We start from the raw sequence: 12,639 nt of genomic DNA on the forward strand, positions 1-12,639 counted from the left end.
CCTGTGTGGGGGGGGGTCCTGCAGTATTAGGGGGTCCATCTGGTTATGTGGAGGTCCATCCTGCGGAATGGGAATGAGGGGGTAGTGGATACGAGGGTGTAGCCGGTTGGTGATGGGGCTCAGATATGAGGTGATGGGAGAAGTTGTGGTTCTGTCTGTGGTTTCCACAGACAGGGAAGTGACGAGGTTTTGGGCTGTTGCTGAGCTCAGCGCTTGTGTGTCATGGAGGTAACAGCCAGAAGCTTCAGAGAAGAGCCTGACACATTGTAACAAACAGGAGACAGTCTGCAGCTTCCGAGCTGACATCTCCCAGCACCCCTGCTTGTTCAGTGTCTGCACAGTAATCTTGCTGTCAGTTTCCAGTGGTAAGTCGTGTATAGGTAGGTTCCTTGTATGATCTGACGTCTCGCTGTCAGACTGTGGTTTCCTGTGCACGAAATTCTGCAACGACCTCAGTACAAGCAGCAGCAATGGAGAGGAGCGCAGAGCATCACCCCCTGCAGAGCGTCTCCATAGGACTCCTCTGCCTCCTGGGTGAGCACCTCGGGGTACAGGGGGAGCAGTCAGGGGTGTAGATATAGGGGGTACAGGGGGAGCCGTCAGGGGTGTAGATATAGGGGGTACAGGGGGAGCAGTCAGGGGGGTAGATATAGGGGGTACAGGGGGAGCAGTCAGGGGGGTAGATATAGGGGGTACAGGGGGAGCAGTCAGGGGGGTAGATGTAGGGGGTACAGGGGGAGCAGTCGGGGGGGTAGATGTAGGGGGGTACAGGGGGAGCAGTCGGGGGGTAGATGTAGGGGGGTACAGAGGGAGCAGTCGGGGGGGTAGATGTAGGGGGGTACAGAGGGAGCAGTCGGGGGGGTAGATGTAGGGGGTACAGAGGGAGCAGTCGGGGGGGTAGATGTAGGGGGGTACAGAGGGAGCAGTCGGGGGGGTAGATGTAGGGGGGTACAGAGGGAGCAGTCGGGGGGGTAGATGTAGGGGGGTACAGAGGGAGCAGTCAGGGGGGTAGATGTAGGGGGGTACAGAGGGAGCAGTCAGGGGGTAGATGTAGGGGGGTACAGAGGGAGCAGTCAGGGGGGTAGATGTAGGGGGGTACAGAGGGAGCAGTCAGGGGGGTAGATGTAGGGGGGGGGCCTTACAGGTCGGGCAGTCAGGGGGTAGATGTAGGGGGGGGGGCCTTACAGGTCGGGCAGTCAGGGGGGTAGATGTAGGGGGGGGGGGCCTACAGGTCGGGCCCCTCTCTTGTGGCCTCAGGAATCTTTCTGTATGTGGATGTCTCATAGAGGTAGGTGATGTCTCTTCTCACAGGTGTCTCCTGGGCTCAGCGAGAGGTGATGGTCCAGCAGGGGCCCCTGTACCGCACCGTGGGCTCCCACATAACCATCTGGTGCAAGGTGAGGGGTTACCAGGGCCCCTCCGAGCAGAACTTCCAGTACTCCATCTACCTGCCGTCGGCCCCGGACAGAGAGGTGCAGGTGGTGAGCACCCAGGACCCCGGCTTCTCCTACGCCATATACAGCCAGCGGGTGCACAGCGGAGACATCTACGTGGAGCGAGTGACGGGTGACTACACCCTCCTACACATCCGCCAGCTGCAGGATCGGGACAGCGGAGAATACGAATGTCACACCCCCAACACCGACCCCACCTTCTACGGCAGCTACAGCGCCAAAGTCAACCTGAGAGGTAAGTAGCAGCGAGTCCCTAGGGAGTCATGAACCCAAACTGATGAGACGAGCGCCTCCAGATGTGGTGGACTCCGGGCTCTCTACTGCCTTGTTCTAGATTACAGGCAATGTTATAGCATGGCCACAGGGATGGGGGTGTTCTAGATTACAGGCAGTGTTATAGCAGGGTCACAGGGATGGGGGTGTTCTAGATTACAGGCAGTGTTATAGCAGGGCCACAGGGATGGGGGTGTTCTAGATTACAGGCAGTGTTATAGCAGGGCCACAGGGATGGGGGTGTTCTAGATTACAGGCAGTGTTATAGCAGGGTCACAGGGATGGGGGTGTTCTAGATTACAGGCAGTGTTATAGCAGGGTCACAGGGATGGGGGTGTTCTAGATTACAGGCAGTGTTATAGCAGGGTCACAGGGATGGGGGTGTTCTAGATTACAGGCAGTGTTATAGCAGGGTCACAGGGATGGGGGGGTTCTAGATTACAGGCAGTGTTATAGCAGGGTCACAGGGATGGGGGGGTTCTAGATTATAGGCAGTGTTATAGCAGGGTCACAGGGATGGGGGTGTTCTAGATTACAGGCAGTGTTATAGCAGGGTCACAGGGATGGGGGTGTTCTAGATTACAGGCAGTGTTATAGCAGGGCCACAGGGATGGGGGTGTTCTAGATTACAGGCAGTGTTATAGCAGGGCCACAGGGATGGGGGGGTTCTAGATTACAGGCAGTGTTATAGCAGGGCCACAGGGATGGGGGTGTTCTAGATTACAGGCAGTGTTATAGCAGGGCCACAGGGATGGGGGTGTTCTAGATTACAGGCAGTGTTATAGCAGGGCCACAGGGATGGGGGTGTTCTAGATTACAGGCAGTGTTATAGCAGGGCCACAGGGATGGGGGGTTCTAGATTACAGGCAGTGTTATAGCAGGGCCACAGGGATGGGGGGGTTCTAGATTACAGGCAGTGTTATAGCAGGGCCACAGGGATGGGGGGGTTCTAGATTACAGGCAGTGTTATAGCAGGGCCACAGGGATGGGGGGGTTCTAGATTACAGGCAGTGTTATAGCAGGGCCACAGGGATGGGGGGGGGTTCTAGATTACAGGCAGTGTTATAGCAGGGCCACAGGGATGGGGGGGGGTTCTAGATTACAGGCAGTGTTATAGCAGGGCCACAGGGATGGGGGTGTTCTAGATTACAGGCAGTGTTATAGCAGGGTCACAGGGATGGGGGGGTTCTAGATTACAGGCAGTGTTATAGCAGGGCCACAGGGATGGGGGGGTTCTAGATTACAGGCAGTGTTATAGCAGGGCCACAGGGATGGGGGGGTTCTAGATTACAGCAGTGTTATAGCAGGGTCACAGGGATGGGGGGTTCTAGATTACAGGCAGTGTTATAGCAGGGCCACAGGGATGGGGGGGTTCTAGATTACAGGCAGTGTTATAGCAGGGCCACAGGGATGGGGGTGTTCTAGATTACAGGCAGTGTTATAGCAGGGCCACAGGGATGGGGGTGTTCTAGATTACAGGCAGTGTTATAGCAGGGCCACAGGGATGGGGGTGTTCTAGATTACAGGCAGTGTTATAGCAGGGCCACAGGGATGGGGGGGGGGGTTCTAGATTACAGGCAGTGTTATAGCAGGGTCACAGGGAGGGGGGGTGTTCTAGATTGCATCATCCAGAGTGAGTTGTACATTGCATGTATTCTAGAGCAGGTGATGTTTAGAAGGTCCACCGTGTTCTTAAGGGTGGTCAGGACTGGTCTAGATGGCGCATGGATATCCTATCATTTGGTAATCCAGATCGTGTTCTTGGTGAAACATGAGGCCTACAGACTATTTTCTTTCTCCCTAGTCCTTCCAGATACTCTCCGAGTCACACTGCCGTCCCAGCATCTGGAGAAGACGGCGGGCTCCTCTCTGGAGGTGACCTGTGACGTGTCCAGGAACTCCTCTCGGCACACCCATCTCTCCGTCTCGTGGCTTCTGACAAGGGATAAAGAAACCGAAATCTTGGCCCTGTCTCGGGACTTTGTTCTTATTCCTGGAGACTCTTTTTCCGGGAGGTTCTGGACTGGAGATGTCCGGATGGACAAGCTGAGCGACTCCTCCTATAGATTGTCCATCAAGGAGCTGCAGGTATCTGACCAGGGAGATCTCTTCTGCCAAGGATCGGAATGGATCCAAGATCCGGATGGAACATGGACAAAGATCACAGAGAAGAAGTCAGGAAAGGCGAAGCTCACGGTTTCTGCTCTGCAGGGTAAGTGTGGAAGTCCACCTGAGGTCCCCTGCTCTGCAGGGTAAGTGTGGAGGTCCACCTGAGGTCCCCTGCTCTGCAGGGTAAGTGTGGAGGTCCACCTGAGGTCCCCTGCTCTGCAGGGTAAGTGTGGAGGTCCACCTGAGGTCCCCTGCTCTGCAGGGTAAGTGTGGAGGTCCACCTGAGGTCCAATGCTCTGCAGGGTAAGTGTGGAGGTCCACCTGAGGTCCTCTGCTCTGCAGGGTAAGTGTGGAGGTCCACCTGAGGTCCTCTGCTCTGCAGGGTAAGTGTGGAGGTCCACCTGAGGTCCCCCGCTCTGCAGGGTAAGTGTGGAGGTCCACCTGAGGTCCCCCGCTCTGCAGGGTAAGTGTGGAGGTCCACCTGAGGTCCCCCGCTCTGCAGGGTAAGTGTGGAGGTCCACCTGAGGTCCCCGCTCTGCAGGGTAAGTGTGGAGGTCCACCTGAGGTCCCCTGCTCTGCAGGGTAAGTGTGGAGGTCCACCTGAGGTCCCCTGCTCTGCAGGGTAAGTGTGGAGGTCCACCTGAGGTCCCCGCTCTGCAGGGTAAAAGTGGAGGTCCACCTGAGGTCCCCCGCTCTGCAGGGTAAGTGTGGAGGTCCACCTGAGGTTCCCCGCTCTGCAGGGTAAGTGTGGAGGTCCACCTGAGGTCCCCCGCTCTGCAGGGTAAGTGTGGAGGTCCACCTGAGGTCCCCCGCTCTGCAGGGTAAGTGTGGAAGTCCACCTGAGGTCCCCCGCTCTGCAGGGTAAGTGTGGAGGTCCACCTGAGGTCCCCTGCTCTGCAGGGTAAGTGTGGAGGTCCACCTGAGGTCCCCTGCTCTGCAGGTTAAGTGTGGAGGTCCACCTGAGGTCCCCTGCTCTGCAGGGTAAGTGTGGAGGTCCACCTGAGGTCCCCTGCTCTGCAGGGTAAGTGTGGAGGTCCACCTGAGGTCCCCTGCTCTGCAGGGTAAGTGTGGAGGTCCACCTGAGGTCCCCTGCTCTGCAGGGTAAGTGTGGAGGTCCACCTGAGGTCCCCTGCTCTGCAGGGTAAGTGTGGAGGTCCACCTGAGGTCCCCTGCTCTGCAGGGTAAGTGTGGAGGTCCACCTGAGGTCCCCTGCTCTGCAGGGTAAGTGTGGAGGTCCACCTGAGGTCCCCTGCTCTGCAGGGTAAGTGTGGAGGTCCACCTGAGGTCCCCTGCTCTGCAGGGTAAGTGTGGAGGTCCACCTGAGGTCCCCTGCTCTGCAGGGTAAGTGTGGAGGTCCACCTGAGGTCCCCTGCTCTGCAGGGTAAGTGTGGAGGTCCACCTGAGGTCCCCTGCTCTGCAGGGTAAGTGTGGAGGTCCACCTGAGGTCCCCTGCTCTGCAGGGTAAGTGTGGAGGTCCACCTGAGGTCCCCTGCTCTGCAGGGTAAGTGTGGAGGTCCACCTGAGGTCCCCTGCTCTGCAGGGTAAGTGTGGAGGTCCACCTGAGGTCCCCTGCTCTGCAGGGTAAGTGTGGAGGTCCACCTGAGGTCCCCTGCTCTGCAGGGTAAGTGTGGAGGTCCACCTGAGGTCCCCTGCTCTGCAGGGTAAGTGTGGAGGTCCACCTGAGGTCCCCTGCTCTGCAGGGTAAGTGTGGAGGTCCACCTGAGGTCCCCTGCTCTGCAGGGTAAGTGTGGAGGTCCACCTGAGGTCCCCTGCTCTGCAGGGTAAGTGTGGAGGTCCACCTGAGGTCCCCTGCTCTGCAGGGTAAGTGTGGAGGTCCACCTGAGGTCCCCTGCTCTGCAGGGTAAGTGTGGAGGTCCACCTGAGGTCCTCTGCTCTGCAGGGTAAGTGTGGAGGTCCACCTGAGGTCCTCTGCTCTGCAGGGTAAGTGTGGAGGTCCACCTGAGGTCCCCTGCTCTGCAGGGTAAGTGTGGAGGTCCACCTGAGGTCCCCTGCTCTGCAGGGTAAGTGTGGAGGTCCACCTGAGGTCCCCTGCTCTGCAGGGTAAGTGTGGAGGTCCACCTGAGGTCCCCTGCTCTGCAGGGTAAGTGTGGAGGTCCACCTGAGGTCCCCTGCTCTGCAGGGTAAAAGTGGAGGTCCACCTGAGGTCCCCTGCTCTGCAGGGTAAGTGTGGAGGTCCACCTGAGGTCCCCCGCTCTGCAGGGTAAGTGTGGAGGTCCACCTGAGGTCCTCTGCTCTGCAGGGTAAGTGTGGAGGTCCACCTGAGGTCCCCTGCTCTGCAGGGTAAGTGTGGAGGTCCACCTGAGGTCCCCTGCTCTGCAGGGTAAGTGTGGAGGTCCACCTGAGGTCCCCTGCTCTGCAGGGTAAGTGTGGAGGTCCACCTGAGGTCCCCTGCTCTGCAGGTTAAGTGTGGAGGTCCACCTGAGGTCCCCTGCTCTGCAGGGTAAGTGTGGAGGTCCACCTGAGGTCCCCTGCTCTGCAGGGTAAGTGTGGAGGTCCACCTGAGGTCCCCTGCTCTGCAGGGTAAGTGTGGAGGTCCACCTGAGGTCCCCTGCTCTGCAGGGTAAGTGTGGAGGTCCACCTGAGGTCCCCTGCTCTGCAGGGTAAGTGTGGAGGTCCACCTGAGGTCCCCTGCTCTGCAGGGTAAGTGTGGAGGTCCACCTGAGGTCCCCTGCTCTGCAGGGTAAGTGTGGAGGTCCACCTGAGGTCCCCTGCTCTGCAGGGTAAGTGTGGAGGTCCACCTGAGGTCCCCTGCTCTGCAGGGTAAGTGTGGAGGTCCACCTGAGGTCCCCTGCTCTGCAGGGTAAGTGTGGAGGTCCACCTGAGGTCCCCTGCTCTGCAGGGTAAGTGTGGAGGTCCACCTGAGGTCCCCCGCTCTGCAGGGTAAGTGTGGAGGTCCGCCTGAGGTCCCCCGCTCTGCAGGGTAAGTGTGGAGGTCCGCCTGAGGTCCCCCGCTCTGCAGGGTAAGTGTGGAGGTCCACCTGAGGTCCCCCGCTCTGCAGGGTAAGTGTGGAGGTCCACCTGAGGTCCCCCGCTCTGCAGGGTAAGTGTGGAGGTCCACCTGAGGTCCCCTGCTCTGCAGGTCCACCTGAGGTCCCCCGCTCTGCAGGGTAAGTGTGGAGGTCCACCTGAGGTCCCCCGCTCTGCAGGGTAAGTGTGGAGGTCCACCTGAGGTCCCCTGCTCTGCAGGGTAAGTGTGGAGGTCCACCTGAGGTCCCCCGCTCTGCAGGGTAAGTGTGGAGGTCCACCTGAGGTCCCCTGCTCTGCAGGTCCACCTGAGGTCCCCCGCTCTGCAGGGTAAGTGTGGAGGTCCACCTGAGGTCCCCCGCTCTGCAGGGTAAGTGTGGAGGTCCACCTGAGGTCCCCCGCTCTGCAGGGTAAGTGTGGAGGTCCACCTGAGGTCCCCCGCTCTGCAGGGTAAGTGTGGAGGTCCACCTGAGGTCCCCTGCTCTGCAGGTCCACCTGAGGTCCCCCGCTCTGCAGGGTAAGTGTGGAGGTCCACCTGAGGTCCCCCGCTCTGCAGGGTAAGTGTGGAGGTCCGCCTGAGGTCCCCCGCTCCGCAGGGTAAGTGTGGAGGTCCGCCTGAGGTCCCCCGCTCTGCAGGGTAAGTGTGGAGGTCCGCCTGAGGTCCCCCGCTCTGCAGGGTAAGTGTGGAGGTCCGCCTGAGGTCCCCCGCTCTGCAGGGTAAGTGTGGAGGTCCACCTGAGGTCCCCTGCTCTGCAGGGTAAGTGTGGAGGTCCACCTGAGGTCCCCTGCTCTGCAGGGTAAGTGTGGAGGTCCACCTGAGGTCCCCCGCTCTGCAGGGTAAGTGTGGAGGTCCGCCTGAGGTCCCCCGCTCCGCAGGGTAAGTGTGGAGGTCCGCCTGAGGTCCCCCGCTCTGCAGGGTAAGTGTGGAGGTCCGCCTGAGGTCCCCCGCTCTGCAGGGTAAGTGTGGAGGTCCGCCTGAGGTCCCCCGCTCTGCAGGGTAAGTGTGGAGGTCCGCCTGAGGTCCCCCGCTCTGCAGGGTAAGTGTGGAGGTCCACCTGAGGTCCACTGCTCTGCAAGGTAAGTGTGGAGGTCCACCTGAGGTCCCCCGCTCTGCAGGGTAAGTGTGGAGGTCCACCTGAGGTCCCCTGCTCTGAAGCAAAGTTCTTGATAACTTTATTCCACAATAATTTCACCAGAATAATGAATAATCTGCACTTACTGTGGTGTCTGACTCCTGGCCTAGAACAATCGGGTCGGTCCAGTCTGATCCGTTACATAGAATCTCTTATTCCAGGTGGAGACTTCAAGGTCAACGTCCAAAGCAAAATCGTGAGAAGCCTCTTGGAGATCACCTGCTCCATCTCTGGAGACGTCCTCCACGCTGGCCGCTTCACCATCACCTGGCTGCACGATGGGGCCCAAGCCGTGACCTGGGACCCGTCTGGTGTGAGCAGCTTCAGAACCGAGTACAGAACCCGAGAGGCAAAGGGGCAAATATCTATCAGGAGGCAAGACCAAGGAACCTGGACACTAAGAGTCATCCCAGTCACCGAGCAAGATGGAGGCTCCTACCTGTGTGATGTCACCGAGGAGGCGTCCAAGAGGAGAAGACAATCCACAGCGGTGACTGTGGCCCCAGAAACACCAGGTAAGTGACTATAGTAGTTATATTCCTGTACATAGGGGGCAGTATTATAGTAGTTATATTCCTGTACATAGGGGGCAGTATTATAGTAGTTATATTCTTGTACATAGGGGGCAGTATTATAGTAGTTATATTCCTGTACATAGGGGGCAGTATTATAGTAGTTATATTCTTGTACATAGGGGGCAGTATTATAGTAGTTATATTCCTGTACATAGGGGCAGTATTATAGTAGTTATATTCCTGTACATACGGGGCAGTATTATAGTAGTTATATTCCTGTACATAGGGGGCAGTATTATAGTAGTTATATTCCTGTACATAGGGGGCAGTATTATAGTAGTTATATTCCTGTACACAGAGGGCAGTATTATAGTAGTTATATTCCTGTACATAGGGGGCAGTATTATAGTAGTTATATTCCTGTACATAGGGGGCAGTATTATAGTAGTTATATTCCTGTACATAGGAGCAGTATTATAGTAGTTATATTCCTGTACATAGGGGGCAGTATTATAGTAGTTATATTCCTGTACATAGGGGGCAGTATTATAGTAGTTATATTCTTGTACATAGGAGGCAGTATTATAGTAGTTATATTCTTGTACATAGGGAGCAGTATTATAGTAGTTATATTCCTGTACATAGGGGGCAGTATTATAGTAGTTATATTCCTGTACATAGGGGGCAGTATTATAGTAGTTATATTCTTGTACATAGGAGGCAGTATTATAGTAGTTATATTCTTGTACATAGGGAGCAGTATTATAGTAGTTATATTCCTGTACATAGGGGGCAGTATTATAGTAGTTATATTCCTGTACATAGGGGGCAGTATTATAGTAGTTATATTCTTGTACATAGGAGGCAGTATTATAGTAGTTATATTCCTGTACATAGGGAGCAGTATTATAGTAGTTATATTCTTGTACATAGGGGGCAGTATTATAGTAGTTATATTCCTGTACATAGGGGACAGTATTATAGTAGTTATATTCTTGTACATAGGGGGCAGTATTATAGTAGTTATATTCCTGTACATAGGGGGCAGTATTATAGTAGTTATATTCCTGTACATAGGGGGCAGTATTATAGTAGTTATATTCCTGTACATAGGGGGCAGTATTATAGTAGTTATATTCCTGTACATAGGGGGCAGTATTATAGTAGTTATATTCCTGTACATAGAGGGCAGTATTATAGTAGTTATATTCTTGTACATAGGGGGCAGTATTATAGTAGTTATATCCCTGTACATAGGGGGCAGTATTATAGTAGTTATATTCCTGTACATAGGGGGCAGTATTATAGTAGTTATATCCCTGTACATAGGGGGGCAGTATTATAGTAGTTATATTCCTGTACATAGGAGGCAGTATTATAGTAGTTATATTCCTGTACATAGGGGGCAGTTTTATAGTAGTTATATTCTTGTACATAGGGGGCAGCATATAGTAGTTATATTCCTGTACATAGAGGGCAGTATTATATTAGTTATATTCCTGTACATAGGGGGCAGTATTATAGTAGTTATATCCCTGTACATAGGGGGCAGTATTATAGTAGTTATATTCCTGTACATAGGGGGCAGTATTATAGTAGTTATATCCCTGTACATAGGGGGGCAGTATTATAGTAGTTATATCCCTGTACATAGGAGGCAGTATTATAGTAGTTATATTCCTGTACATAGGGGGCAGTATTATAGTAGTTATATTCTTGTACATAGGGGGCAGTATTATAGTAGTTATATTCTTGTACATAGGGGGCAGTATTATAGCAGTTATATTCCTGTACATAGGGGCAGTATTATAGTAGTTATATTCCTGTACATAGGGGGCAGTATTATAGTAGTTATATTCCTGTACATAGGGGGCAGTATTATAGCAGTTATATTCCTGTACATAGGGGGCAGTATTATAGTAGTTATATTCCTGTACATTGGGTGCAGTATTATAGTAGTTATATTCCTGTACATAGGGGGCAGTATTATAGTAGTTATATTCCTGCACATAGGGGGCAGTATTATAGTAGTTATATTCCTGTACATAGGGGGCAGTATTATAGTAGTTATACTCCTGTACATAGGGGGCAGTATTATAGTAGTTATATTCCTGTACATAGGGGGCAGTATTATAGTAATTATATTCCTGTACATAGGGGGCAGTATTATAGTAGTTATATCCCTGTACATAGGGGGCAGTATTATAGTAGTTATATTCCTGTACATAGGGGGCAGTATTATAGTAGTTATATTCTTGTACATGGGGGGCAGTATTATAGTAGTTATATTCCTGTACATAGGGGGCAGTATTATAGTAGTTATATTCCTGTACATAGGGGGCAGTATTATAGTAGATATATTCCTGTACATAGGGGGCAGTATTATAGTAGTTATATTCTTGTACATAGGGGGCAGTATTATAGTAGTTATATTCTTGTACATAGGGGGCAGTATTATAGTAGTTATATTCTTGTACATAGGGGGCAGTATTATAGGAGTTATATTCCTGTACATAGGGGGCAGTATTATAGTAGTTATATTCCTGTACATAGGGAGCAGTATTATAGTAGTTATATTCTTGTACATAGGGGGCAGTATTATAGCAGTTATATTCTTGTACATAGGGGGCAGTATTATAGCAGTTATATTCCTGTACATAGGGGGCAGTATTATAGTAGTTATATTCCTGTACATAGGGTGCAGTATTATAGTAGTTATATTCTTGTACATAGGGGGCAGTATTATAGTAGTTATATTCCTGTACATAGAGGGCAGTATTATAGTAGTTATATTCCTGTACATAGGGGGCAGTATTATAGTAGTTATATTCCTGTACATAGGAGGCAGTATTATAGTAGTTATATTCCTGTACATAGGGGGCAGTATTATAGTAGTTATATTTCTGTACATAGGGGGCAGTATTATAGTAGTTATATTCCTGTACATAGGGGGCAGTATTATAGTAGTTATATTCCTGTACATAGGGGACAGTATTATAGCAGTTATATTCTTGTACATAGGGGCAGTATTATATTAGTTATATTCCTGTACATAGGGGCAGTATTATAGTAGTTATATCCCTGTACATAGGGGCAGTATTATAGTAGTTATATTCCTGTACATAGGGGGCAGTATTATAGTAGTTATATTCCTGTACATAGGGGCAGTATTATAGTAGTTATATTCTTGTACATAGGGGGCAGTATTACAGTAGTTATATTCCTGTACATAGGGGGCAGTATTATAGTAGTTATATTCCTGTACATAGGAGGCAGTATTATAGTATTTATATTCCTGTACATAGGAGGCAGTATTATAGTAGTTATATTCTTGTACATAGGGGGCAGTATTATAGTAGTTATATTCTTGTACATGGGGGGCAGTATTATAGTAGTTATATTACTGTACATAGGGGGCAGTATTATAGTAGTTATATTCCTGTACATAGGGGGCAGTATTATAGTAGTTATATTCCTGTACATAGGGGGCAGTATTATAGTAGTTATATTCCTGTACATAGGGGGCAGTATTATAGTAGTTATATTCCTGTACATAGGGGGCAGTATTATAGTACTTATATTCCTGTACATAGGGGGCAGTGTTATAGTAGTTATATTCCTGTACATAGGGGGCAGTATTATATTAGTTATATTCCTGTACATAGGGGCAGTATTATAGTAGTTATATTCCTGTACATAGGGGGCAGTATTATAGTAGTTATATTCCTGTACATAGGGGGCAGTATTATAGTAGTTATATTCTTGTACATAGGGGGCAGTATTATAGTAGTTATATTACTGTACATAGGGGGCAGTATTATAGTAGTTATATTACTGTACATAGGGGGCAGTATTATAGTAGTTATATTCTTGTACATAGGGGGCAGTATTATAGTAGTTATATTCCTGTACATAGGGGGCAGTATTATAGTAGTTATATTCTTGTACATAGGGGGCAGTATTATAGTAGTTATATCCCTGTACATAGGGGGCAGTATTATAGTAGTTATATTCTTGTACATAGGGGCAGTATTATAGTAGTTATATTCTTGTACATAGGGGGCAGTATTATAGTAGTTATATTCCTGTACATAGGGGGCAGTATTATAGTAGTTATATTCTTGTACATAGGAGGCAGTATTATAGTAGTTATATTCTTGTACATAGGGG

The 12,639-nt window shown here is 51.2% G+C and overlaps 1 protein-coding gene across 2 annotated transcripts in view; it reads left to right on the top strand.

The window, feature by feature from the left end:
- Positions 1-233: 233 nt before the first annotated feature.
- The window catches only part of LOC140111496 (immunoglobulin superfamily member 3-like), a 34,533-nt gene continuing 22,127 nt past the window's right edge, over positions 234-12,639 (top strand). Inside the window, exons 1-4 of one of the 2 annotated variants that reach the window (XM_072132391.1) lie at positions 234-365; positions 1,312-1,689; positions 3,532-3,939; positions 8,116-8,469. In XM_072132391.1, coding sequence (XP_071988492.1) covers positions 1,338-1,689; positions 3,532-3,939; positions 8,116-8,469 — 1,114 coding nt within the window. In that variant the 5' untranslated portion in view covers positions 234-365; positions 1,312-1,337. Of the gene's footprint in view, positions 366-402; positions 535-1,311; positions 1,690-3,531; positions 3,940-8,115; positions 8,470-12,639 lie in introns of those variants that run through there. The other variant, XM_072132390.1, reaches the window with a different exon arrangement.

This window comes from Engystomops pustulosus, unplaced genomic scaffold (genome assembly GCF_040894005.1).
Source record: "Engystomops pustulosus unplaced genomic scaffold, aEngPut4.maternal MAT_SCAFFOLD_477, whole genome shotgun sequence".
In the NCBI taxonomy this organism is placed as follows: Eukaryota; Metazoa; Chordata; class Amphibia; order Anura; family Leptodactylidae; genus Engystomops; species Engystomops pustulosus.